Source organism: Alosa sapidissima, chromosome 12, assembly GCF_018492685.1.
Source record: "Alosa sapidissima isolate fAloSap1 chromosome 12, fAloSap1.pri, whole genome shotgun sequence".
NCBI classification, from domain to species: domain Eukaryota; kingdom Metazoa; phylum Chordata; class Actinopteri; order Clupeiformes; family Clupeidae; genus Alosa; species Alosa sapidissima.
Window position 1 is genome coordinate 31,575,035 of NC_055968.1, and position 27,353 is coordinate 31,602,387.

At 42.4% G+C, this 27,353-nt stretch overlaps 3 protein-coding genes across 24 annotated transcripts in view; 2 read left to right on the forward strand and 1 right to left on the reverse strand.

The window, feature by feature from the left end:
* LOC121678378 (regulator of G-protein signaling protein-like) overlaps positions 1 to 2,055 on the reverse strand; it is a 23,766-nt gene extending 21,711 nt beyond the window's left edge. Inside the window, exons 1-5 of one of the 2 annotated variants that reach the window (XM_042057881.1) lie at positions 2,002 to 2,055; positions 970 to 1,052; positions 780 to 854; positions 522 to 651; positions 1 to 9 (exon numbers count right to left, since the gene is read on the reverse strand). The exon at positions 1 to 9 is cut by the window's left edge and continues 93 nt beyond it. In XM_042057881.1, coding sequence (XP_041913815.1) covers positions 1 to 9; positions 522 to 651; positions 780 to 854; positions 970 to 1,052; positions 2,002 to 2,026 — 322 coding nt within the window. In that variant the 5' untranslated portion in view covers positions 2,027 to 2,055. Of the gene's footprint in view, positions 10 to 521; positions 652 to 779; positions 855 to 969; positions 1,053 to 1,761 lie in introns of both variants that reach the window. The other variant, XM_042057882.1, reaches the window with a different exon arrangement.
* Positions 1,500 to 18,824, forward strand: LOC121678379 (flavin-containing monooxygenase 5-like). Of its 6 annotated transcripts, none has more exons than XM_042057883.1 (9): positions 1,500 to 1,613; positions 8,945 to 9,088; positions 9,180 to 9,368; positions 12,488 to 12,653; positions 14,482 to 14,624; positions 15,122 to 15,318; positions 16,891 to 17,246; positions 17,463 to 17,535; positions 17,973 to 18,824. In XM_042057883.1, the coding sequence occupies exons 1-9, from the start codon at positions 1,608 to 1,610 to the stop codon at positions 18,382 to 18,384; spliced, it is 1,686 nt and encodes a 561-aa protein (XP_041913817.1). In that variant the 5' UTR covers positions 1,500 to 1,607; the 3' UTR covers positions 18,385 to 18,824. The 6 variants fall into 6 exon arrangements, with proteins under 6 accessions (XP_041913817.1, XP_041913820.1, XP_041913818.1 ...); XM_042057886.1 differs by lacking the exon at positions 1,500 to 1,613 and adding an exon at positions 7,526 to 7,644 and having other exon boundaries at positions 8,924 to 9,088; XM_042057884.1 differs by lacking the exon at positions 1,500 to 1,613 and adding an exon at positions 7,576 to 7,644.
* A 305-nt stretch (positions 18,825 to 19,129) lies between these two features.
* The window catches only part of prrc2c (proline-rich coiled-coil 2C), a 34,336-nt gene continuing 26,112 nt past the window's right edge, over positions 19,130 to 27,353 (forward strand). For 15 of the 16 annotated variants that reach the window (XM_042057863.1, XM_042057868.1, XM_042057871.1 and 12 more), the window contains exons 1-5: positions 19,131 to 19,539; positions 23,424 to 23,594; positions 24,519 to 24,696; positions 25,244 to 25,515; positions 26,212 to 26,492. In XM_042057863.1, coding sequence (XP_041913797.1) covers positions 23,480 to 23,594; positions 24,519 to 24,696; positions 25,244 to 25,515; positions 26,212 to 26,492 — 846 coding nt within the window. In that variant the 5' untranslated portion in view covers positions 19,131 to 19,539; positions 23,424 to 23,479. Of the gene's footprint in view, positions 19,540 to 23,423; positions 23,595 to 24,518; positions 24,697 to 25,243; positions 25,516 to 26,211; positions 26,493 to 27,353 lie in introns of all 16 variants that reach the window. The other variant, XM_042057874.1, reaches the window with a different exon arrangement.

Sequence of the window (27,353 nt, forward strand, 5' to 3'; positions counted from 1 at the left end):
GCTGTCCCTCTATTCACAAGATTCAGACATTTATCCGTCATATTCATAGAACATACACAGAACATACAGTTAAGAACAAAATTATTCATACCCCTGGTAAATATTGATTTAATGTTGTTTTTCTCTTTATCAATATGTTTGTTCTGACTGAAAATGGCAATGCCACGTGCTAAAACGTTGTAAGACAAAGTGGTAGAAACATGGAATCAGAAAAAGAAGCGTTTTCATCTTTTTCATTTTTTTTATGAAAAATGGTGTGTCCAAAATTATTCATACCCTTTTTAAATAATCAATGGAAACCATTTGCCATCACAGCTCTCAAAATGGTTCTTATAATACCTACCAAGCCTTTCCATGTCTCCCCAATCATTCTAGACCGCCCCTTTTTAGCAGCAATCCGGGTTTTGAGGCAGGAACAACTTTTACGATATTTTTATCTACTAAAGTATCAATCAAATGTATCAATCTTTCAACAAAATGTAGAAACAGACACTGCATGTAAAACTGATTTAACCATTCACCTTTGGTTTGAGACGATGGGAGCTGCAGGATCTCTGCGCATAGCAGGTAGTGATGAAAAAGTTCAGTTTGTTTAAACAAGGTTAATCGTTGTGATGTCAACCACTGCAGAAACCCTGCTCCATTCACCTGCTGCACATATGAATGATTTCTCTCGTCATGGTAGATACAAGCAACTGACAGAATTTGTACAAGCCTTTTCGATTTACCAGTGAATGAATGAATGAATGAATGAATGAATGAATGAATGAATAGGCTACTTGGGAGTGCAGAATGTCAGGACACAGAATCCACTTGTTGTCACGCAGAAGGTACAGAGGGGTCTGCCCAAACACCTTCATTAACAGAAAAGACATGTTTAAAAAAAAAAAAAAAAACACCAGTGACAAATAAAGGAGTTTAAATGAAAAGATGTGATTAATAATGTCAAAACATGACAAAAACACTAACAGGTAGATTGAGGAAGGTGTTGAAGAAATCCACAAATACTTCATCTTTCAAAAGCTCTGATAAAGTTGTTTCATCTTCCTCTCCTGAACGATAATTCATACTCAATTAGTACAATAGAGTTTTGCAGGGTGTTGGATATTATGCCATATCATGATTCATCTGTTGCAAGTTCACTCTAGAACAGCGTAGGCCTACATCTTTATAATACAATCAATTTACTCAACTTTCCTAGACGTACAGATACGTGTAGGTCTAACCTACTAAAACAGCTGAACCCTCGGTCAAAGTGCCTATTCTCTCTCATGACAAAATCCACGAGACCCTAGTTAATTTAGGCTACATTGTCATAACCGCATAGATCACCACAAAACTTGGTCCTATTCCACACTAAATCTAGAATCGTATATAAATATTTATCTATTTAACCCCTCCCTATTACAACTCGCCATACTGTTTAATACATATTCTACTCCAACTCAGAAGGCGAGCGCGGTAGGCCTACTTGTGCTTTAGCGATGGGAGAAAAACGCAAAGACGCATCAAACCGCCTACTTGGAGCTTTGAAGGCCGGACGACTCGCATGAGAGATCCAGTAGATGTGGTCAAAAATGTTGTCTGTACTCTGTATTACCTGAGCAATGAAGGTAGGCTACGGATAATGGCTAACTCTTTCGGCTTGGCCCGTCAAACGGTCTCTATTCTAATATAGTCAGATATGTCAAAGCTATTGCCAATCATCTGGGTTCTGATAACATCTCCCTGCCACTCTGAGCCTGCAGTAGCGGACCTTACCTGCCATTTCTTTCTTTTAAGCCTAAGGTATACCTCAGTGTATAGGAGCTATCGATGGCACACACATAGAAATTAAACAGCAGTCATCAAATTCAATGGACTTCCTGTATAGAAAGAACAAGTATTCCCTTAACGTCCAAGCTGTGTGCGATTACAAATAGGCCTACAGCTTCATAGTAGGCCTAGTTGTAAAATGGTCCGGCAGCGTTCACGTGTATTTGCAAACTCCAAAATAAGCACCTGCGAGATGACACGATTCCTCCATGTCCCAAACTAATCACGAAAAAGGTCTAGAATGAAAGTCATAATTATGACATCAATGTTTTGACATCAAACATAGATGTCAAAATCACAGTCACGAAAGTCTAGAATGAAAGCCATATTGACGTCATTTTTTGCATCCATGACGAAATTGATGTCAAATTATGGCAAAATGGAGTCAAAAACTTCAGTAACAACACAACACAAATCGATAAACAAGTATTTTTATTTCTGTATAAACATCACAAATGTCACAATACAAAATTGAGCCTTCTGTCAAGGATTCAAGGATGTCACATACATATATTGTTGTAAAATAACACTATGCAGAGAACTGGCATTTAGCTGCAGAGGTGTATAGGATAAAGAAAGAAGGATTTAGAAATAATTCAACAAATAGAGAGGGGGGGGGGGGGATTTCCGTGTCAAATCAGACAAAATCCAGGAAAATGGTTGCTGCACAGTCTCCGATTTTGCTCAAAGTTAGTCTACCTTTAAAGGGGAACTGGGCAACTATTTCAACGTAATAAACCCGTTTAGAAATCATTTGGATGGTTAAATTACCCGTTCCGGTGAATATTGTGCTTTCCCCGCTGCGCCTACGTCCCCAGGGGCTTCTCTCCCCAGGCGGAAAACCAACCTTGCAACATTGAGACTACCGTCCCGGAAAGAGAAGTGAGAAACAAGAAACTCGTTTTAAATCGTGTTTCTTACCTTGTAACATCCACATAGTTCTGCCAAACTTATGCTAACCGTTCGCTAGCTTGTAAACAAATCCATGTGCGTTATTACCTTTTCCCACAGTTTGAAATAGCATAATGCACAATTTCTCCAGCAGAGGGGGAAAGCCTGCCAAGTTTCCCTTTAAGTTACAAAACCAAGACCTGTAAAATATTTTTGCTCAATTCTATCATTTGATACATTTGTTCACCCTTGATTTTGTTTCATTTTTACTCTCAGAAATTCCTCATCTTGGAGGCCTATTTCCTGTTAAATTAAATATTTCATGGCGCACGGCCACCAGATGACGCCATTTCACTGCTTGTTTTGCACCCAAATATGGCCCGAAGCGGAGTGCCATGCCGCAATCTAGTGGCCATGAAATATTTAATGTAGCCCATTCCACTGCGTTCCAAATTATTATGCAAATTACATTCTCAGATTTTCCTAAATAGTTCATGCAAATGACAGTGTAATTTTCAAGTCATCAACCGTTATAATTGTAAAGAACTAAAAATGGTAATTTGTTGAATTTGCAGCATTAGGAATCAAAAGTTATTTCAACCAAAAACCATCTTAAACAGGCCAAGTTACATGTTCCTCATTGATATCTCCTTCACAATTCTTGCATCCATTGAACTTGAGTTCTTGGGAGAGGGAATTTTTTTGCAGAATAGCCTCCCAGAGCTGCCAGAATGTCAGAATAGCCTCCCAGAGCTGCTGCTTGGATGTGAACTGCCTCCCACCCTCATAGATCTTTTGCTTGATGATGCTCCAAAGGTTCTCAATAGGGTTGAGGTCAGGGGAAGATGGAGGCCACACCATGAGTTTCTCTCATGTTATGCCCATAACAGCCAATGACCCAGAGGTATTCTTTGCAGCATGAGATGGTGCATTGTCATGCATAAAGAGGATTTTGCTACAGAAGGCACGGTTCTTCTTTTTGTACCACAGAAGAAGTGGTCAGTCAGAAACTCTACATACTTTGCAGAGGTCATTTTCACCGTCAGGGACCCTAAAGGGGCCTACCAGCTCCCTCCCCATGATTCCAGCCCAAAACATGACTCCACCACCTCCTTGCGGACGTCTCAACCTTGTTGGGACATGGCGGCCATTCACCAACCATCCATTACTCCATCCATCTGGACCATCTAGGGTTGCACGGCACTCACCCGTAAAAAAAACTTTTTGAAAATTAGTCTTCATGTATTCCTGAGCCCACTTTCCGCTTGTGAGCATTGTTTAGGGGTGACTGAATAGTAGGTTTATGCACACTTGCAAACTTCTTGAGGATCCTACACCTTGAGGTTTGCGGGACTCCAGAGGCACCAGCGGCTTCAAATACCCGTTTGCAATGGCATTTTAGCAGCTGCTCTCTTAATCCTAAGAGTTTGTCTGGCAGAAACCTTCCTTTTATGCCTTTGTGTGCACGAACACACCTGTGCTCTGAATCAGCGACAAATTTCTTCACAGTATGATGATCACGCATAGGTTTTCGGAATTATCCAATGTTTTCATACCTTGTCCAAGGTAGTCCACAATTTCACGTTTTTCAGCAGCAGCGAGATCCTTTTTCTTTCCCATATTGCTTGAAACCTGTGGCATGCTTAATAATGTGGAACATCCTTCTTAAGTACCAGTAGTTTTCCTTTGAATGGGCTCACCTGGCAAACTAATTATCACAGGTGTCTGAGATTGATTTTTAATGATTCAAAGAGCCCTGAGACACAATACCATCCATGAGTTTAACTGAAAAACAAAAAAAATAAATGTTTATGACATTTCCAATTTGCATAATAATTTGAAACACGGTGTATATTGGAAAAGAAGCGGCCGTCAACATCAAATTGACATCATGGTGCTCGCTGGGTTATGAAGGAATACACAAGCAGTGGACTGACCCCCCAGGAGCACTTTGGACTTCTCCTTTGCAGAGCATGGATGGTCATGCAATGGGCGCTTGAAGGCCCGCTTCGCTGTACTCCGGAGAGCAATGGACTTGAGCCTTAATGATTTACCACTGGTTATCATTGCATGTTTTGTTCTCCACAATTTCTGCGAAGCCAACAATGAAGCAGTCGCTCAATCAACTGTTGATCAATGCGACTTTTGTTTTGAGCGAGACTTTCAGCCTTCAACTCAGCACAACAACATCCGCACAGAGTGCAATGAGTCAGAGGGAAGACGTGTACACAGACATGTACTGGCCAGATATCTGGATCCTTGACATTGTCTATGTGAGCCTTCTTCTTTTAGCCAGGCCAACTGAGAAGTTGTTGAGGCTTATGCCTAATTGTTATCTCTATAAAATCCTTGTTAACATTTCTTGGTGTCTTGGTGCAGTTGGAAGCAACAGTGAGGCCTAGCAAGGCCTAATGACTCTATGGCAACATTAGCAACTTTAAAATCTAAATAATTTACTAGCCTTAGTCACAAAGGATGTTTGACTTTAATGTTTGCCTCATGCTGCCATTGAGTTATAAGCGTTAGGCTACTATTTTTTTTTAAGGTGATGCTGGCATTAATAGATGTGTGTGACTCATAAACCCTGGTATCACATTAACCTAAATGCGGTAGCCTATCCTAAATGTAAGAAGTCAGAAAGACAGGCAATGTCATTTGATTAAATGTATTCAACAACTGTGCCCCAGAGAGATCAATGCTTTCCCTAAGTTTAGTCAGGCGCTGACTCTTCCTCAGAGAGATAACAATAGAACACTACTTCAGAACACTGCAATACCACTGGTTCAGAGCAAGTTATGCTGTGGAGAAACATCAAGGGCTCGTTGCTCATATAGATTAAGCCTAGCTCTTAACGTAGAATTTAAATGGAGATATGAACAAAGCTTTTAGTTTTGGATTAGGCTTAATCTACATACAAGCGCCAAGAGTGTTTTAGTATGATTTTGGTTTTGGTCAGATAAATCTGGTTGATAAAATAACTATCTAATGTATTGCCAACATTGACCACTGATCACTTTGTTTTAAAAGTCACTTTCCAGATGATTAGGACAGGTTGTGATCCCTTCAAATGACATCCACATACCATGAGCAAAAATGTTTGTTCTAATCCTTATCCTTGTAAACATTCCTAAACGTATTCTGTGTCTAGAGTTCTAGGAGACTCTAGGCTGGGTTTTAGATTAGATAAGATTAGATTAGATACAACTTTATTGTCATTTTGCCGAGTACAAGTACAAAGACAACAAAATGAAGTTTGCGTCTAACCAGAAGTGCAAAAAAAGCAGAAAAGTGCAATGTGATGGGGGCTGGGGATGTCCACCTCCTTGTTGTCCCTGTCAAGGTTGCCATGGTCGTGGAAAGGCAAGGAGGCATCGGGCAGGGGCGGTGGGGGGCTTAGTTGGTTGATTGTCACCGGGGTGCAGAGCTAAAGTTCAGTAGGGTGACAGCCGCAGAAAGCTTCCTCTGAACTTTCTGGTTCGGGTGCGGAGAGACCTGTAACGCCTCCCGGAGGGGAGTGGGGTGAACAGTCTGTGGTTGGGGAGTGGTGTGGGAGGAAATTTCAGAGAGACTTTACGAAAGGGTTACCAAGATATAAAACATTATTTCTCTCCATGTTGGCCATATTCTCTAACATTTGAAAACTGAAGGAATTCTAATACAACCAGTAGGATGAGATGCTTGAATTCAGAGTGGTACGGTGTTAAATGCAGTCAGCCCTAGCTGCAGCATTTGTAGTCCATTGTAGGCTTTGTCAAGGTGAGTGATGCACCAGCATTGGGAATGCTTAATTGGAAAAAGGTCACAATGCATTTCAGTTGCTATTAATCAAAACAGTTGCTCCCATTTAACTTGAATATGTCGGACACAGCATTTGGTAGAAGTAGTACACCTACACAGCGAAGCTTGCCTTGACCATGTCATCATGACCTGTAACAGTTTTAAGCCGCAATGCATGGACAATTTTTAACTGTTCAGTTAAGCCATGCCAGCTAAATGAATACACTTTAACTTAATGTTCCTCCCCTTTTTTCGATTGACTTTTCCCCTTGACACCAAAGAGCACCTGATTTAAGCAACATACCAGTATCTCATCCTACTGGTTGTATTATTCTATTTGCCACCTTACTCAACGAACAATGCGGATGGGTTTTGACATTACCCACCCTCCTCATGATTTTGCAGCCCGGGTATATGGCAAATACCTTTTGGGCTGTGCCATTTAGGGGAAACTGATTCAACCACCTAAACGATATATTTTCAGAAAGCATAATATTATACCCTCAAGATGAGATCTAACATGGGTTTTGACACGTGCCGCCCTATAACACATTGGGCATTAATAAATCAAGTGTGTATGGCTGATATATTTTGGGCTGTATATACCATGAAGGGAAAACAAATTAAACCACCTAAACCTTGTATTGTCTGAAAGCATATACCCTCAAGATGTGAACTAATATGGGTTTGGACATAACATTGGGTATAGGTAAATCGACAGGTGTATGCATTTTAGGCTGTGCCATTTAGGGAAAACTGATTCAGCTACCTAAACTATATATTTAGCATCAAGATGTAAACTAACATGGGTTTTAACATTTTCCCTCCTCATGACTTTGCTGCCCATGAATCATTGGGTGTAAATCCAGATATTCATGATGCATTGTTGTGTTTTATCGATATCTAACTGCCACCTTCAACCCTAATTCGCTCAAACTATCCCCAGTAAACATTAGACGTCTGATGATCTGCATGTCCATCAGACGTCTAATGTTTAGTGGGTAACGCCCAAGGCTACCTTCAACCCAAATTTGCTCACAAAGCAACTCAAAGTCCATGTAAGAACCACTCCGCCCACAATGTTATTTATTAGATACAGTCGCTGCAAGAATCAAACGCACCTGACTTGCCTCCGAGAATTGAAAAATTCCAGATTGCTCGGTGAGTTAACACACTTTTTTGTTACGCATTGCATGTAAAGGCGTTCACGTATAACAGCCATATAACAGCCTAACAAGGGCGTAGGTTTGGTCTGAGCTTTGGTGGGGTCGTGGGGACACACTAACCCCCCCACCACCACCAAACTCAACTCTTTCACCAGCCACTATAGATATATAAAATTATTAAAATGTGCTACTGTCCAACTTGATCTAACTATACTGTGTACATAGCCTACACAATCTGATTTTAATATGTATAGTAGGCTATATTTAACATTTAACATTTATTTTCTATTTGGTCTGTTATGAAATCATTGACCCATTTAAGCACAGCTCAGTTTTAAGAACCTTAAATACATGCACGCTTAGCATTTTGTGAAAAGAAATCATTAAGGCTACATTGACAAACTCTTAACCATGAGCTGCCTGTATATTCTCTGATTCTAATATTTACAGATATCTAGGCGATGTAAGCACAGCTCAGTTTTAAGAAATGCTTAAAGCCGAAAGACCATGTTGAATTTTGCTACAATTTATTTCAAAACCGGATTGCTCTGGAACAGCTAACTATACACGAGAATGCATTACACCGTTGTGTTTGGTAAGGTCTGCTGTTTATTCTGATATATGGTTTGTCATGTGTTGCGTGAAGAGTGTGTAGGCCTACGATATTCCACCGAGACAAATGGATGTGGAGATGGGCGCAGAGAATAATTATTAAATCTAGAAGTCTCGCGAACTGTTTATCACAGCAAATAGTGGCTAGCTAGCACCGTTTAAAAGCTGAGAAAAGGCTCTTTTATGTGACACAAGCCCCACCTGACCCCATCAACATATGGTAGGCCTAACGTTAAAATAACGTTCGTACCTACATTTCCTGTCTGATCCGCTGGATCAGATATTATTTTAATTTATATGTCAGTCTGTTTATGACTCTTAGGTTTGGTCTTCCTTGACAAAAAAGAAAGGCATTATTAAATATAGGCACAAAATAATACATTTCCTCCTGTTCTCTTGTGCCCCGAATAACTTGACGTCACTATCATATTCCCTAACCACGGTGGCCTCCCTTGCAACAACGCAAGAGGCGAATCTCACTCTCATTACAAATAGGCAAGGTAATTTATCACTAATTAACACTAGCCTACAGATAGAAACACTCGACCAAGACATTTTCATTCTTGCTCAGCCATAGTAAGCAATTCTAATAACTTATTGATACGTTTCCTGTAATTGTTTTCGGAGCTGATTTCATGAACACATATTTATATCCATTCCAGTTTTGTTTTTATTTTCTTTAGAGATCATCTACTATGGCCAAACGTGTAGCAGTGATCGGAGCTGGAGCCTCTGGCTTGACATGCATGAAGTGCTGCTTGGATGAGGGATTGGAGCCAGTGTGCTTTGAAAGCAGCGATGACATTGGGGGATTGTGGAGGTTTAAGGTATGGCTATTTGCATTTAATTTTCCATTTTCTGACCTTCATACGCCATCACAGTACAATACCCCTTATTGCAGTTGATCTCCCCCCACAGGAGAACCCTGAGCCAGACAGGGCCAGTATCTACCACTCTGTGATCATCAACACTTCCAAAGAGATGATGACCTACAGCGACTTCCCTATCCCAGCTCACTTCCCAAATTACATGCACAACTCTCTCATCATGGACTACTTCAACATGTACACAGACCACTTCCAACTCCGGCAATACATCCAATTCCAGGTTTGTTACTTGCACAAATGTATTTAACCTTTCCCAGGAACTCTGGGGCAGCCAGAGGGTTGCCGGTTCGAACTCCGACCAGTAGACACGGCTGAAGTGCCCTTGAGCAAGGCACCTAACCCCTCACCGCTCCCCGAGCGCTGCTGTTGTTGCAGGCAGCTCACTGTGCCGGGATTAGTGTGTGTTTCACTTCACTGTGTGTTCACTGTGCGCTGAGTGTAGTGGTGGAGGAAGTACTGAAACTCGGTACTTAAGTAAAAGTACAAATACACAGAGAAATATTTACTTTAGTAAAAGTAAAAGTACCACAATGACAACCCTACTTAAGTAAAAGTAAAAAGTACCTGCTTTTAAATGTACTTTAAGTATTAAAAGTAAAAGTATTTGCATAATGATTTATTATGACCGCCGCGCAGCGAAGCGGCAGTCATATAGGTTTAGTCAGATTTTTTTTTTTCTTTTTTTTTTCTTTTTCGCATGTCCAAATTTCTGTCAAGGATTCCCGGGACACTGTAAGACCGGGGTACACAAAACTTGGTGGGCATGTAACCCCACATGGATAGCATGGAACCTCCTTTTTTCGTTTTGATCTGTAGCCCCCCCGCTGGACTGGACCCCCCGAAAGGAGGGTAGGGCAGACACAGTTTTCTGTGAATATCTCGAGAACCGTAGGGTTTAGGAGGACCATTTTTTTTGTATGTTGATCTCAAAGGGCCATGTCAACCCATTTCATAACCACTCATTTCATGTATAGCGCCACCTAGTTAAACACAAAAAAGTAAAAATGAGGTGTTGTAATCGCAGGTATCTGTGACCTAACATAGTCAAAACTGCACGAAATTGGAAGTGTAGGATCATTATGACACCCTCTGAATGCACGCCAAGTTTCGTGGAATTCCGTTCATGGGGGACTACACAATAAATTAATTTATGTTACTATACACCAACTGGCCTGTAGGTGGTCGGAGACAGTTTTCTGTGAATATCTCGAGAACCGTAGGGCCTAGGAGGTCCACCTTTTTTTTGTATGTTGATCTTAAGGGGGCATGTCAACCTATCCCATTACCACTTATTTCATGTATAGCGCCACCTAGTTAAAAATTAAAAAGCAAAACATTAGGTGTTTTCATCACAATATCTCTGGCTGACATGGTCAAAACTGCACGAAATTGAAAGTGTAGGATCATTATGACACCCTCCGAATGCATGCCAAGTTTCGTGGACTTTCGTTCATGGGGGGCCTTACAATAAAATAATTTATGTGTACATTTAGTGACCGTACACCAACAAGGATTCCCAGGACACTGAAAGACTGGGGTACACGAAATATGGTGGGCATGTAACCCCACATGGATAGCATGGAACCATCGCTTTTTGTTTTGATCTGTAGCCCCCCCGCTGGACTGGACCCCCGAAAGGAGGGTAGACAGAGCCTGTGGCAGACACAGTTTTCTGTGAATATCTTGAGAACCGTAGGGCCTAGGATGACCAATTTTTTGCGTATGTTTGCCTCCAGGGGTCATGTTAACCCATTCCATATGCACACATGTGCATAAACAGATACACGCACACACATACATTCACAGTAATCCTACGTATGACACATACTCACACAGTAGACATATATACGCATGCATGCACATGCACACACACAGGCACATAAACAGGCAAACACACAAGCACATGCACGCACACACACCCACCCACACACCCACACACACATAAACATAAACATGTACACGCACACATGCACACAATTCAAGAATTTTTCAGAATTATGAACAGGCAAGATGGGGGTGGGGTTGTATAAAATGTATATTACATGTGAAATCTATGAACTATATCATGTTTTGGTACTTGTTGTCTTGCATAATGCAATTCAGTGAGACAGTTAGAATCATATATGCCTTTCAGCGTGACTTATTTTTGTGGAAAACACGTGCTGGACTGGGTGGCGGTCATATTTTGTACCGCTCTGCGGTACATCTAGTTCTCTTAATATCTATATTCTAAAAGAAAAATCAGTATGGTCTGTGGCATTTTAATTAAGCTAGTTTTAGGTTATACACGACTAGATAGTTTTAAGCTAATGCAATTGTGCTTACCATCTGTGGCCCAGTTTACATTCTGACCTACAATTCTAGAGACTGTAATTCTGGTTATCTACTAGGGTGATCTGCTGAGTAAAATATCATTCAGCAAAACACGAGAGCCTGAAGTTTAACGGGGTAGACAAGGGAAACGTCGAGTGGATCGTAATGCCAATTCCACTGATTGAACAGAAAAGTTGCTGAGAAAGGTGTCTGATTAGACATTGAATGAGCGCTCACATTACTACCCCCCAATTGTGGGCTATGCCTCTTTATTTGATCACACACAATTAAGAAATATTTCCTAATCTGGAAAATGTTACGTTTTTTCGGCCAGCGGTTCTCGTCTACCATTCATTTGTGCCGCAAATGATCAGACGTGGGCATAGCCTGTAACTTCGCTGATCCGCGGATAGCAATCTCATTGGAGAGGAGGCCCTAACGCTGCAGATAACAGACAGAGAAAGGCACAGAACACAGTTGCATGTCCAGTGTAGCCATGGGTCTGGTGAATAATATAGCCTACCGAATGCAGATGGCTACAAGCTTTGCCTGGTCTAGACTAGAAGCTTATTCAAAGAATTAGAAGCTGGGCACGTCCAGCGATCCAGAATCTTTTGTAGCAACCCCGCCCCCTGGTAAAACAAACGTGTTTGTCAGAGAGAGAAAAAAACTGATCATAAAATGTATGGTAAAAAGGAACAATGGTGTTGTAGAAATGTAGCGGAGTAAAAGTACAGATAATTGCTGTAAAATGTAACGAAGTAAAAGTCAAAAGTATGCACTATAAATTCTACTTAAGTAAAGTACAAATACGTGGAAAATTTACTTAAGTACAGTCACGAAGTATTTGTACTTCGTTACATTCCACCACTGGCTGAGTGTGTTTAACTAATGCACGGATTGGGATAAATGAGAGACCAAATTTCCCTCACGGGATCAAAAAGAGTATATATATATATATTTATACTGCCCAGAATGCAGGAGTCATTAAGAAGTCCTTCTTAATAGTGAATTTCTTTACCGCAGACACGGGTGCTGCAAGTCAAGCAGAGGCCTGATTTCTCCCGCTCCGGCCAATGGGAGGTAGAAACCGAGGCGAGGGATGGGAAGAGAGAAAGCCACATCTTTGATGCAATTATGGTTTGCGTCGGACATCACTGTCACCCTCGCATGCCACTGTCTGATTTCCCAGGTAACCAGGGATCTCATAAACATGAATATATACAGTACAATACACACACACACACACACACACACACAGACACACACACACACACACACACACACACACACACACACACACACACACACACACACACAGGGAGGGTGGGTGGGTGTGTATCCTCTCAACTAGTGTTCAGTATCCTCACATTTAGCACATTAAAAAGCCCCTGCTACAGTCATAGACAAAATCGCAAGGTCTTTATTACCCCCTTGACTCTTTTTCCCTCTGCGTATTTTACACCTGATTAACCACAAAACCTTTCCAATCGTGTCCAGACCAGACCTGACTGTTGAATATTGAAGGTTGTGATATCCACTGTTGCATATGTGCATACAATAAGTTTGAATGGTGTGTCCAGTATAAACAAATATCACTGCTTGCTATTACATGAAAATGTGGGCCCAAAGCTCTATCTGTGTTCTTATTTGTGTGTGTGACAGTGGAAGTCAATGCAAAAAGATGTGTTTATTTTCCGGCAGGACAATCATTAACCCTGCATGAATATGCATGCAGGGATGTGTTTGCCTTCCACAGGTTATTGTTCACCCATAGTTGCAGTGCAGATGTTTGCGGTGGTTATTTATAGTCAAGATAAGGGTGCAGTAAGCTGAAGCCATTGAATGTGTAGTGAAATGACTTGCTTGCCACATTCTTGCATTTATTTGTGTTTCTGGCATGCCATCTTTATCATTCGTAACTTGTGGTTCAAAGATTGTTGATGACAGCACCAAACACTGACCTGTTTAAAAATGTGATGAGATCTGGGAAATTTCACCAACTTATAATTTTGATACCATCCTAACAACATCCAGGATTTTGTGAGGATGGTATCCAGGATGTTGCTAGGGGATGATATCCGTGATGTTGCAAGGATGGTATGAAAATCTTAAATGGGTGAAATTTCACCAGGGGCCTATTGCACAAAAGCAGAATTAAGACATCCGCTCAATGAATCCAAAACAAGAGCGTACAGGCTTAATTGGTTGCACAACAAGCAAGCCAGGATGAGCAGACACGGATTCATCAAGCCAGGTGAAACCTATCCTGGATAAGTGCGCGCACATGGCTTCCTCAAATAGACCCCGCCACCGATCACAGATTCACTGATTCACCATGGCAACTAGAGCGGCTTCATTGCTTCTTCTACGGTGTGAAGAAGGTAGCGATAGCCTTTTCACAACAGCAACGAACAGCGACACCTCTGTTTAGGAGAATATTGCAACTAGTGCTGCGACCACCACGCGCGAAATGGTTAGGCACTCCCGTGTCGTCACATTGTCGCATGACAGGTCGGGAATGGCGAGTATGTAAAAGTTGATTTATGCTCACAAAAGTTTAAATAATGACAGTGGGTCTAGTTATATGTGATAACAATGTGTAGTGGGAATAACTATTGGTTTCCGTTTGTGGTGACTGCTGACTGAGATAAGGGATGAGATTAAATAGATCCTGGAATTTAGCCTGGTCTGGAGCAGGGTAGCTCCACAGAATAAATCGCCATGGTAATTTATACCATAACATATCCCGCTGCCCCCTATCCCGCTTTTGTGCAACTGGATCACGGATAAATTGAGCCAGGATAACCAAGATATCCCGGCTTAATCCCTTATCCTAGTTTTGTGCAAAAGGCCCCAGAGAGGGTTGAAACGGAGCAGAAATAAAGGATTTGTTTGTTTTTTTTATTTCACCATGTGATGGGTTTTCCCAGATGACACCCTCTGCCTGTCTTGTTGTACACAAACCCCACCTTGATGTTTCTTTAGCTTTACTCACTATGATTTGAATATTCTACCAGGCATTGACACGTTTAAGGGGAAGTACTTCCACAGCCGGGACTACAAGGCACCAGAGGAGTGGCGCGGGAAAAGGGTGGTGGTGGTTGGCATCGGGAATTCTGGAGGTGACATCAGCGTGGAGCTCAGCAGAATGACCAAGCAGGTATTTAATGCACTGTGCAAATTGCAGTATACCCAAGACTGGCCTCCATAATACAAGGCTTTATGGTGCTTTGATCCCCATAAAGTATTTTTTGTTTTCTGGGTTTGGGTTCTTTGTCTAAATTGGAACAGTTTTGAATCCTGAATAATAGTCATATATGGTAAATACTCTCAGTCAGAAGCATTATTTCACTATCACAACAAAATATTCGCCAGAACACATCCTTCTGTGAACACTGAACATTGCTTTCATAGTTTTCCCACCTCAATTAAGATATGCACAGATCAGTTTGGTCTCACCATATAAATCTACTTTCTTGTAAAAAAAACTATCTGTACAAGGATGTCCTGAAATTTAGTGTATGTGGTGAAGACCCAATACAAGAGAAAATGTAATAGTCTCTCTCTTTCTCTCTCTCGTACACACACATACACACACACACATACACACATACACACACACACACACACACACACACACACACACACACTGTACAGTTGTTCCTGAGTACTCGTCGTGGTGCCTGGGTTATGAATCGAGTGGCTGACAATGGCCTTCCTCTGGACCTGGTCTTAAACAGACTGACACGACTGATCCAGAAGATACTGCCACGTGACTTCATCTGTGACGTTGTGGAGAAGCGGCTCAACTATCGGTTTAACCATGCTATGTATGGCTTGCAGCCCAAACACAGGTATTACAGTTTCTCTCAAGGCTCCACACGCCACTGATGCTTATGTATATTTGTTATGTTTATGGTATTTCACTTTTCATGCCAAAGCGACTTACAGTATATAAACACTACATCATAGACCTACTAAAAAATAATAATAAACATAATAATAATGCTAATAATAACAACAGTATTAACAATAATAACTATCATCAACAATGAAAATAATTAGTTTTCATACAAAAAACATTATTACACAAACCATAACCCTATAAGGAAATGAATTATTGTGCAAGGTGAATAGATTTTTAAAGTCTTTTAGTCTTTTAGTCTTTAAACGTTTCTTCAAAGTCCCAAAACTATCACAAGAACGTAGAACATTAGGTCCCCATTGAGGAATCACAGAGTAAAAGAGTCTTGACTTAGCCTAGGTGAACCTAGACCTGTTAGCATATTTAAATTTGATCTTCAGGTTGGTCTGGAAAGGGGCACATTGATATCCGTTTCTGATTAACCAAAAACCCAGGAACATGAATTTTCTTTGGAATTGAGTAGACAACTGCATTTGATACCTTTGTTTACAAGAAAGATGTGTTTGCTGCACTTTTGAAACGATATGATAAGAGTTTCAATGCACCAATTTAAGTTTAATTTCACTGCTGGTTAAGTCCTGGAAGTTATAAATCGGGAAGTTCAGAAACAGGTATCAATGGGATTCTTTCCAGACAGACCTGCAGAGCAAATTCAAATCAGCTAACCAGTTTGCCTGGGTTCACCCAGGCTAGTCTTGACTGTGATGTCTTAGCTTCAGTGGATGGTCTACACAGCAGACGCTCATCAGAGGACCACAGTGGTCAAGAGGGGACGTTCAAGTTCAAGTAATTTATTGTAACTTCAAGTAGTTTATTGTAACTTCAAAGAATGAATTAAAAGTAGTAATTAAAAGTAATTAAAAAGGTATATTTTGTGTGTGTGTGTGTGTGTGTGTGTGTGTAAGTGTGTGTAAAAAGGTATTGTGTGGAGGTATGGTGTGTGTGTGTGTGTGTGTGTGTGTGTGTGTGTGTAAAAAGGTATTGTGTGGAGGTATGGTGTGTGTGTGTGTGTGTGTGTGTGTGTGTGTGTGTGTGTGTGTGTGTGTGTGTGTGTGTGTGTGTGTGTAAAAAGGTATTGTGTGGAGGTATGGTGTGTGTGTGTGTGTGTGTAAAAAGGTATTGTGTGGAGGTATGGTGTGTGTGTGTGTGTGTAGGGTGAGGGGGGGTGAAATGGTGTGGGGAGGGGGTATGTTGTGTGTTTGGGTGGTGGTGGTGGGGGCGGGGTGATGAAACGGTGTGTGTGTGGGGTTTGTGTGCGGGGGGGAGGGGTAAAGGGGGTATGTCTGTGTTTGTATGTGTGTGGGGGGGGGGGGGGGGGAGTAATAGGGTGTACAGTTTGATCATGGAATAGCAAGGAGCAGATCCAGACAGTGTCCTGCAGGCCAAAGTGAGGGATTTGAATTTAACTCTGGCTGCCATAGGAAGCCAATGAATTCAGCAAGAACACTAATGTTCACTGATAACTCACTGATAACTTTGTTGCCATTTTGTGTTTCCTAAGGGTCTACCATCAGCACCCCACTATCAATGACGACCTACCCAACCGCATCCTCTCTGGCACGGTGCAGGTAAAGCCCAACATAAAGGAGTTCCGAAGCTCCAGCGTGGTGTTCGAGGATGGCTCCGTGGAGCACGACATCGACCTGGTGGTGTTTGCCACCGGCTACAGTTTCTCATTCCCCTTCCTTCCCGCTCATGTGCTCTCTGTCTCTGAGAACAAGACCTCCCTGTACAAGCACATCTACCCACCAGGGTTAGAGTGCCCCACTCTGGCTGTAATTGGATTGATTCAACCTCTGGGTGCCATCATGCCCATCTCAGAGATGCAGGCTCGGTGGGCCACAAGGGTCTTTAAAGGTACTGACAACATTTCCTTCATGAGAGTGTATCTGTTGTTGTCCAATTCAGTAACAGAACTGGCAAGTCAGTATTTAGTTCTCAGTGCTGCAGCGCCGTATGCTAGAACCAGTCTGACGATTGGGAAAACAAATGTTATACGGTTACTAAAAGTTCTTGACCCCTACCTTTGTAAATCATAATGAATCTGAGTCTGTCATGTTTTCTGTATCAAAGGGTTGAATAAGCTTCCTTCGATGAGTGTCATGATGAAGGACATCAAGTGCAAAGAAGAGGCAATGGCCAAGAGGTATCCTCTGTTCAAATATCCTCAAAGTCTTTCCTCAAATGTACTTATAATAGCCTTGAAAGTTCTTTTGAAATTAAGAGACATGAGCAGAAGACATGAAAGTGAAAAGAAAAGGAAAGAAGTAAAATGACCATGATTCAGTACGATAGATAGATAGATAGATAGATAGATAGATAGATAGATAGATACTTTGATCCCCAGGAGAAATTCAATGGAATGAGTATGGCAACTTAGAGAACCAACGGTATCAAATTCTGCCGAATCAGAACATATTATGACGATTCATAAAAAAAAAAGCTTGTCTTAGGAAGGGTACACTATAGTACTAAGCTTAAAGAAATAATAAGAATAAGCAAACTGCTGTATTCATTTGGTATTAAATCTTTCCTTCCATATAGGTGTATGTTCTTCTTTTAATGATCTCATTTTTCCTCGAGGTACGTAACGTCCAGTAGGCACACAATCCAGGTGGACTACGTCCCCTACATGGACGAGCTGGCTGAACAGGTGGGAGTGCAGCCCAGGTTCCTGCCTTTGCTCCTACGAGACCCTGGCTTGTGGCTTAGAACTCTGTTTGGACCCTGCACACCATATCAGTACCGGCTGTTTGGACCAGGTCAATGGAAGGGGGCCCGCCAGGCTATCTACACTCAGTGGGAACGAGTGGCTCAGCCCATGAAGACGCGACCCATTCCTGCCAGGGAGACCAAGCGTACCCTTAGCACCCACCTGCTCTTTCTGTCAGCCGCCACATTGGTGGTGGCGGTAATCTATAAGAGAGACAACTACCAGGAGTACCTCCAGTATCCCATGATGATACTGGACAAGCTGAAGACATATGCTGCTTAGTCAGATGTCCGTGTTGGGTGTATCATGCAGTATGACTAATTGATTTGTCTGTGATGTTTTTCTTGCATTTTTAGTGATAATTGTAAGTGTACTTAAGACTTTTTTATGTCTGGATTATACTAATAAGGTGTATAAAGCTTGTAAAAGAAGGTCCAAATAAGATTTCAGAATATATAGTTTTTATAATGTGGTAAATTATCATTTTAATTGGTTGCCTTTTTACTATTTTAACAGTCTGTTATTGAGCGCCTATGCTTAAATTACTCTTTAATGCACCATCTTGTAATGTTTTAGTTTACTGCATTTCAAATTGTCAACTGAACATTTTCTTGATGTGTTTTGTTTGTCCCTGATACATATGACGAATCCCACAATTTCAGAGCTTGCCACTTTGTTTATTTGCAAATAACAATAAAGTAGCCTCTGAATTAATAATTGAATTTAAGCCTCTCTGTGTTTTTCTGTGTGTAGTAGAACATTTTCTCCTAAATTAATGAAAACAACTACATTTTCACCTGATGTTCGACAGGGTGCAGTACAGTACAGTTGTGTTCAGATACGGCTCTGGTTGTGTTAGTTATTCCAGAGCCCGTTTACGGTGGCGGTTCTCCCCTTATTAGACATTCTCTGGTTATTCTGTCGCTTTAGTTTTCTCTGCGACGCCACCTGCTGGTGGTGATGCTGACTTGCATGTCAAAAACGACCTCCCTCAGCCGCCGTCATCTTTACGCGATGACGCCGATTCCCGTGGATTGGCAGTCTGCCATCTTTGATTGTGCGACAGGCCTCGGCGCGAGCGGGGCCTCTTAACTGGAGCAGACCTGTCTCACACGAGACAACGGGAACAAAAAAATACACTGACAAACTGGACGAATACATGCGAGCTGCTCAGTATCGTCCAAATTCGAAACGATACGCTAGATAAAGAAGAGCCACTGAACGGGCACAATAAATCAGCGTGGCCCTTGCAAGTCAAGAGCGTTTAGGTTGCTAGCACTTTAACTGGCTAGTTAGTTAGTTAGCTAGCTAGCCAGTGTAGCAAGCTTTTGTAATTCACCGGCTGCACACACACACGGAAAGCAAAGCTGGTCGAACACAGCCTCTTGCGCAGGCTAAACGAAAACCATAAGTCAGTGAAGGGACCGGCGGAGACAGGTATGTCCATTAACGAAACTAAAATATTTTTCAGGCCTCAAAAGATTAAACCTGTGTGTAGTGGTGGACACTAACTAACCAAAGCCAGCGCGCTAACATGTTAGCCAGCCATGCTAGCGTCGCTAACACCGCCAAGAATTTGGCCGTCAGGAATATGTGGTGATGGCAAGATGTTCTCAGTGGAAACTAGCGAGGTAACATTCACGTGAAACGAAAGTGAATGAATTCGTGTAGTCATCAAACCATCGGTCAGATACGATGTTGTACTAATGTAGATATGTGTTTTTGAATAGGGGGTATCAATCCTGGGAAGTTGCCCAGTAGTCTGTTGTTCAGAATGACCAGACTAGTAGCCATGGAGGAAACTTGACTTGGCTAACATTAGCCAAGTAGCTACTAAAATGGGGTTCGGAGGCCACCTCAGTACACCGGGCCGCTGCGACCCACCCTCCTTCTCTCTATGCTTACTGAAACTATTACATGAACAAACCACACAGATCACTTCAAAGAACAACATGGGTTAATTAAATATTTGTTCGCAGAAGTTAAGCCTGGTAATATCAGACGTTCGAAAGAGATGGTCTTAACGGTGATGGATCCAAACAGGGGCGCTGTGACACACTGAGCTAGCGAGTTTGTTAGCTAATAACCATAGTTAGCTCATTAGTCTGGACATCATTATTGAGATGTCTTTGCACTAATGCCAAGCGCAAGTAAGTTAACGTTATGGTTTTGTTTAGAATCATTTCATACATGCAGACAATAAGCTTTATAGGTAGGTAGTAGGTACGTTCAGTTTTGTTTTAGCCTACCATGTAAGTAGCCAATATTGTCGCAACAATAGTGGTAGAACTAGCTTTAATGTTGCAAGGGTTGCTGTTTCTCACTGGAGTGTTATAAAACATGGGTAAAGTTCATTTGTATTTGTCAGATATTCAACTCTGAAAATACTGGGCTAGTCGATGGAGGGATGAACAAGTATTTTAGTAAGGGTTAGATTGGCTGGCTTGGATAACAATCACATCACCATATTATGTACGTCTTCCAGTCTATCATGATATATTTTGTTTCCCCTTGTTCTGTTGGTGATGATAACGTTACTGCCTTAAGGATCATAGATCATGGAAGCGTTATCCACCGGTCAGCTATGGCTATACACCACTGGATCGATGTTAAATTATAATCTGGTTTTGTAAGTTCCTGGTGGCCCCTTTTGTAGACAAATACATTGTGAACGCCGCAGGATGCGTCAATATAGTTGGTGTGATCTATGTACAAGGAAGATCGGTATAAAGCAGAAAAGTCTAATATAACATTTTGTCCTGGAGATTAAGGTGGGAACGTTACTTCACTATGTCGTTACTTCACGTACGTCACCTCGCTTGCCTCTCATGTTCACGTAGGCGGATGTGTTGGTTAACTCTGATGGGAACATTTATGGCAACGATAGATTCTCATCAGAACTTTGGGGGGGGGGGGGGGGGTGAATTGGATGGATCCTTTCAGAAGCCGATCATTAACATCATCTGTTCCTAGTTTTACTGATGAACTGTGAATGCCAAACCCCCACTAGCCCCAATCCAGTTATGGTATTGATTTATTCAAGAATCTTAAGCGAATAGTAGTTCAGTAGGGCCAGTTGCCAGGCCTGAGATTTTAGGGTATGGTGGTCTCTTCTCTCATTGGCTGTTATCATATGGGAGGCAGATGGCTGGGACCTGTGATGGCTGCTCTGGTCCCCTGAGTGTTTCATCTATGAGATCACAGAAGATGTCTTGATAACAACTCATTTTATATTGGACCTAGCAAGAGCTAGGCTGTGCTAACAAGACGCTAAGGTTTGATTTGGTGAAAGTAGACATTCTTTCTATGCTGAGCAACATGGCCAGCGGTGTGGTTTTGAATGGAACAATCACTCTAAAACCATTATGTGTTACTGCCTTGGAAGCATCTCTTGGAACCTCCCCCAATGTAACATTTTAGTTGAGCCTGCCCAAAGCCAAGCCAAAGCTAAATTTATCTCCATTCAGAAATCACCAGTGAAGTTGCACCCCCCCCCCCCCCCCCCCTTTCGTTCTCAGTCTGGAGCACTGATCAGTCGCTGGTTTTCTGTCGTGCTCTGGATGGAAATAAGTAATCCTATAGACCCTTTCAACAATAAAAACAAAAACAATGCTTGAACATTCTATTTGGTTCCCAATCTACTTCCTCTGCATTAAGATAACATATGGAATGTTAAAACGGAAGCCTTGTGGGGCCAACTATGATGCTGATAATGGAACTCTCTTGAAAGGGTCTATAGCTGTGACTCAACTGACTCCCACAGTCGGTATGGTGGGTGAACAGAATGGAGCCCGAGTAGTCACATGACTGGAGAGAGATGTTGGTGTTGCAGGACGTGGCTCACGATTCAGAGTGCCACCCTTCACTCGTCTTCCAGTCGTCACCGAAATGCACATGTCCTTGGGTGACCTTTGGCCCCACAAAGGATCCTGCTATTTCCTCTTGCTGTGTGTGTGTGTGTGTGTCTGACTGACTGTCTGTTTGTATTGTGGTTGTTGAGGAAATGAGGTCTGCTCATTCTCAAGTTTGGCCTTCTTATCAATTCCCCTTTTACCACATAATGCAGAACCACTTGGCACAGTCTGCGCACAAGGACTTGCCTGGTACGGCATTTAAGAGAGCTGTGTGTTTGTGTTTCCTTGTAATTATACATGTTGAGGCTTTGGTCTATATTGATAAAAGGAAGCTGATCTAATATGCAGTTATCATACTATGGCGGTGCACACAAGGGGTTAGAGAGTGCCAGAATATGGTCCAGTAAGGGTATTTATATAGAATATTTATGCATTTTAAATGTGTTGGGAACAAAAAAGAGTCTCAGATTGGTTCTTTAGGATGTCAGTGAGCAAGTGGAAGTGTGAAGTGATTTTTTTTGTTGTTGTTGTTGTAGTAGTCGCCGGCTGTCCTGTCAGCCATGCGTGTTGAGTCGTGGTGGCTCAGCCTTCTCTCTGGGCTTGGCCGTGCTTCATCAATTATGAATTGCCCCCATGTGGCACGCTGGAGACTTCAGCCCCAAATGCTGTCAATCCACCACACTTACAGACTGTTGGCATAGCAACGCGACATGCTCTATCGATTTGAGGCGTTGTAATTTAAAGCGGTAGGAGGCTTCTCTGGCCACTCATCTGAGAAACCACAGAATTGTAGATAAACATGTTTAGCATGTTTACACACACACACACACACACACACACCCCTCTTCCATATATCATGGTTGGCTGATCAAGGGGCTCTCTCTGTTGCATCATACTTTACCAGATGCTACTGAAGCTTTTAGAGTGCTAAAGGTATTGCAAAAAAGTATTTGGAACTGATGTCTCTCTTTTGGGCAAGAAATGGTGGCCCGACTGAAACTTGTCTGGTTAAATTGGTTTGTCCATGGAATTATTGAGGACTCTTGTCCAGGTTGGTGAAAGTGATCTACAACAACATTCCTTGGTTGCATTAGTGTTGCATATTAGTGCATTGGTATTGCATTTCATGCATTAGTGTTGCATGTTAGTTAGTGCGTTAGTATTGCTCATTGTCAGTGCAGTCTTTTGGTAAGCAAAGGAAATTAGATGCCTTTGAAATACAAGAGTGAACTGCATCCTTTTTTTCTTTTGGAATACCCTTTCATTTGCAATTTCTCATCCCTGTTTTGCTCTCTCTCTCTCTCCCCCCCCCCCTCTCTCTCTCTCCCTCTCTCTCTCTCTCTCTCTCCCCCCCCTCTCTCTCTCTATCTCTATCTCTCCCCCCTCTCTATCTCTCTCTCGCTCTCTCTCTATCTATCTCTCTCTCCCTCTCCCTCTTTCCCCCCCCCCCCCCCCCCCGTCTCCTAGGAGGCTGGTTCTGAGGGGTGAGGCCGGAGGACCAGACTCAATGAGTTTCCAGCGAAATGTCCGAGAAGTCAGGGCCAAGCACCAAGGCAAAGGATGGCAAGACCAAGTATGCAACCCTTAGCCTCTTCAACACATACAAAGGCAAATCTCTGGAGACCCAGAAAACCGCAGGTGAGTATTGCAACACATGCTGCGTACTGTCCTTTTTAACAGCAATAATGTATATTATGTATATCAGTGTTTCTCAAAGTGTGGTCCGGGGACCACTGGTGGTCCACAAGATATCCCAAGTGGTCCGCGAGCAGACGTGGTAAAATATAATATAGATGAGTTGTTTGCAATATTGAACCAACTTGTATGCAGGCTAAATCCAAACAGTTCTGCAACACTGTCTATGTAAGATATGCCAGTTTAAATATGACTCCTCTGACACAATAAGCAAAGTGCAAAGACAATAAGCAAGGTGGTTCAGTGAGTAGGCCTATTGTGTAGACTAATATACTATTGAAGTAGGTCTGATCTTTTTTTTTTTTAGCTAGGTGGTCCGTGCGCTTCTTTTTTATTGGTTAAGTGGTCCTTCGTCTGAAAAAGTTTGAGTAACACTGATGTATATTATAAGCCGCTAAAGAGCAAATAAAGCAATCTTCAAGCCCAAAACACCACACATACCTTAACGGTCGAACACAGTCATCAGATGGGAATGCAAGTGACTACCCCCCACCCCCCCCACTTCCATTCATGAATAAACAGCTTTTCTGTCTGGCCATTGCCAGCTTTACTAAGCAGTCTTTGTCCACTGAGTCAGTTCTTTGCATTTCTGCTGCTCCTCGAGCCCAAGCCTTTTACTGATGTGTGTCATGGGGGAGAAGCTAATGAGAAGAGGGATTTATTGAAGTGGGATAATATTTGCCTATGATTCACTGTGGTTGACTGGCCTTAAAGCATTTGTGGATATACCATTTGAACTGGTCATTAAAGTGTCCAATCCCTCAGTTTGGAGTCTCGTTCTGTGTCTGCCCTCATTTTTCTTTTTCTTTCTTTTCTTCTTTTTCTTTCTTTTCTTCTTTTCCTCCTCTCGTTCGTGCTGGTGCGCAGTGGCTGCCAGACATGGACTCCAGAGTTTGGGCAAAGTTGCGGTCAGTCGGCGCATGCCCCCTCCGGCTAACCTGCCCAGCCTAAAGGCGGAGAACAAAGGCAACGACCCCAACGTCAACATCGTACCCAAGGACGGCAGCGGCTGGGCCTCGCGTCAGGACCAACCCGGAGACGAACGGTGAGATGGACACACACACACACACACACACGCTCACACGCTGTTTGGCCTCACTGACCCCGTGTGAGCTGTACTGTACTAATCAGCAACTCAGATGGGCCCCTCAGATCTGCTTGTATGTGTGTGTGGTCTCAGGAGCATTAATGAAAGTCTATTGTTAAGGCTAATCCAGGTTTTGAAGTTTACCCTGATCGTTTCTTGTAGCCTTTTTGTAAACAATGCTATGTGCTCTCTCTCATTTGCATCTGCCCCCCCCCCCCCATCCGCCCCCATCCGCCCACCCCCTGTGTACCCTGTGTAATTTTCTTTTTTTTCCCCTCTGTTATTTTTACTCTGTTGTTTTTATGTTCATTAACATTAATACAAGGGGCATTTATTATCTTTGAGATTTTACGTGTGGTGTTCTGGTGTTCTCTTTATTTAGCCTATTAATCATTTCTTATTTTTTTATTTTTTGTAAAGCACTCTGGTGCAATGCTGCTGCTTTTTAAATGTGCTAGAGAAATACCTTCACTTGACTTGACTTGACTTGAATTGTGTATAACAGACAACAAGAAACCCCGCCCCCTCAGCCCAAGCCTCCGATCACCCCGGCCCCGGAGCTCACCCTGGGCACCAGCCGCTCGTGGGCCAACAACAAGCCGCCGCAGCAGCAGCCGCAGCAGGCGCCGCCGCAGCCAGGCCAGGTGGACGGCGCGCCGCGCGTCAGCAGCCAGTTCCACCACGAGTTCCCCACTCTCCAGGCAGCCGGAGAAGCCGAGAAGGCAGGCGACCAGAATGAGGAACCCTACGGGCCCGGCCCCAGCCTCAGACCTCAGAGTATGACACGTACCCATACACCTTTTTATTTAGGCCAGCCGTATTGATCTGTCTGAATCGTGTTTTGCAAAATCTCGTCTCTGATTTTTTTTTATTATTATTTTTTGTGTGTTGCTGAGTAATTGCAGCATAACAAACATGTCATCATCAGTGCTAATTAGTCTGTGTTTGTGGTCCATGTGTTCACGCGTCTGAGTAATTAGTCTCTAGTCAATTCCTGATAACTTTGTTTCAACTAAACCATCTTTACACAAGACATTTTAGTATTATTGGTGTTTTTTATGTTATGTTTTTTTATGTTATGTATGTTCTATGACTATGAATGGGGTGCACAGGAATAATTAAAAATATTAAGTGCAGTGTTGGGATTAGGGATATAAACAGTGTTTCACAGTGCCTGGGTAGCAGAACCTCTACCATGGTGGCATATCGTAACTGTTTTGCTATGTTATGCCGTGATTGTGCAACTTCTGCCATGATTCTGTGCATTAAAATGGCTGAATATGAATATTATAATAGCTGAATATGAATATTAATGTAGAATATTTTGGAATGGTTAACTGGTTATTCACCAATCTGAACACGTCCCTAATGACTACTTCAAACTGTATTTTTAATGACAATGATGTTTATTTTTTTATTAATGCGCGTTGCTTTGGACTAAAGCGTAAGAAACTTTCTCTCTTGTTGGTGCAGATGTTGGCAGCTGGCGAGAGGGTGGGGGCAGGAATCTGAACTCGGCTTCCAGCCCCTCGGAGATGGAAAGCAAGCCTCCTGAGGAAGGTGGGGTGGCTCGCACCACCCCATCCCCCACCGTCGACTCGGACGAAACGAGCAAACCGGCCCCGGCCGAGGGCAGAAAGTGGGACAGGTTGCCCGCCCCGGCCCCCCAGCACAAACTCAATGGGGGGCAGCAGCCTCCGGGTGGCGTCCCCCCACAGTTTCATGCCCAGTTCCGGGGAATGATGCCCCCATATGTAAGTGCCACAATTCATTAAGATGCAGAAGGAATTTAACAGGCCGTTAGCAGCGAGAACAATAGCTATTTTCTTTTATTATTATTTCTTATTTATTTATTTTATTATTTGTTCATTTTGTTTGTTGTATGTCTAGGTGTCACGGTTACGGGTGTCTCCGTCTGGCATCTTTTGTGTTCTGTGCTCTTGCGTGTGGAGCGCTTTGGGTTGCACTCTGTGCATAGATAAATGCGTTATATAAATAAAAGTTACTTACTGTAACCATAACTGCAAAAAAAGTATTGGTCTAGCTAATATGAATGACTCCATCCAAACATGAACTATAACAGTAATGGCACTAATATCTTTATAGTTAGTTACCTTTATCCGGCTGTTTAAGTCACTGAGTACTTTCAATATGAAAAAAAAAAGGTTTTAATGATGGGGGCATCATTAAAAACATGGCCCCAGACACTGTAGCTACTACTTTGTATCATACCGACAGTACTCAGTGACCTCGAGGAACAGATCTATGTGAAAAATTAACGCAATTCTCATAAGTCGGGATGGAATAATGTGCTGACAATACTTGTACCTGGTCCATCTCCTCCCAGAGCCGCTTGTCTTTCCCCATAGACTGTAAAATAAACTTTTTTTCCGCTATTCAGAGTAGCCGATAAGAAAATTGTCGTTCAACTACTGACAAACCTAACAAAATCCGTCTATCCGCAGAGGCCTGGATTTTGATTATATCATCCGGCTACATAGCTACACTTATTACTCTTATTGATTTATGCAATTTGTTGACCCTTACTAAAACAGAGGTGATGTGGACGACGTTTACAGGTTGTGGAAACCTGTAAACCTGGCTGTGCTAGTAAA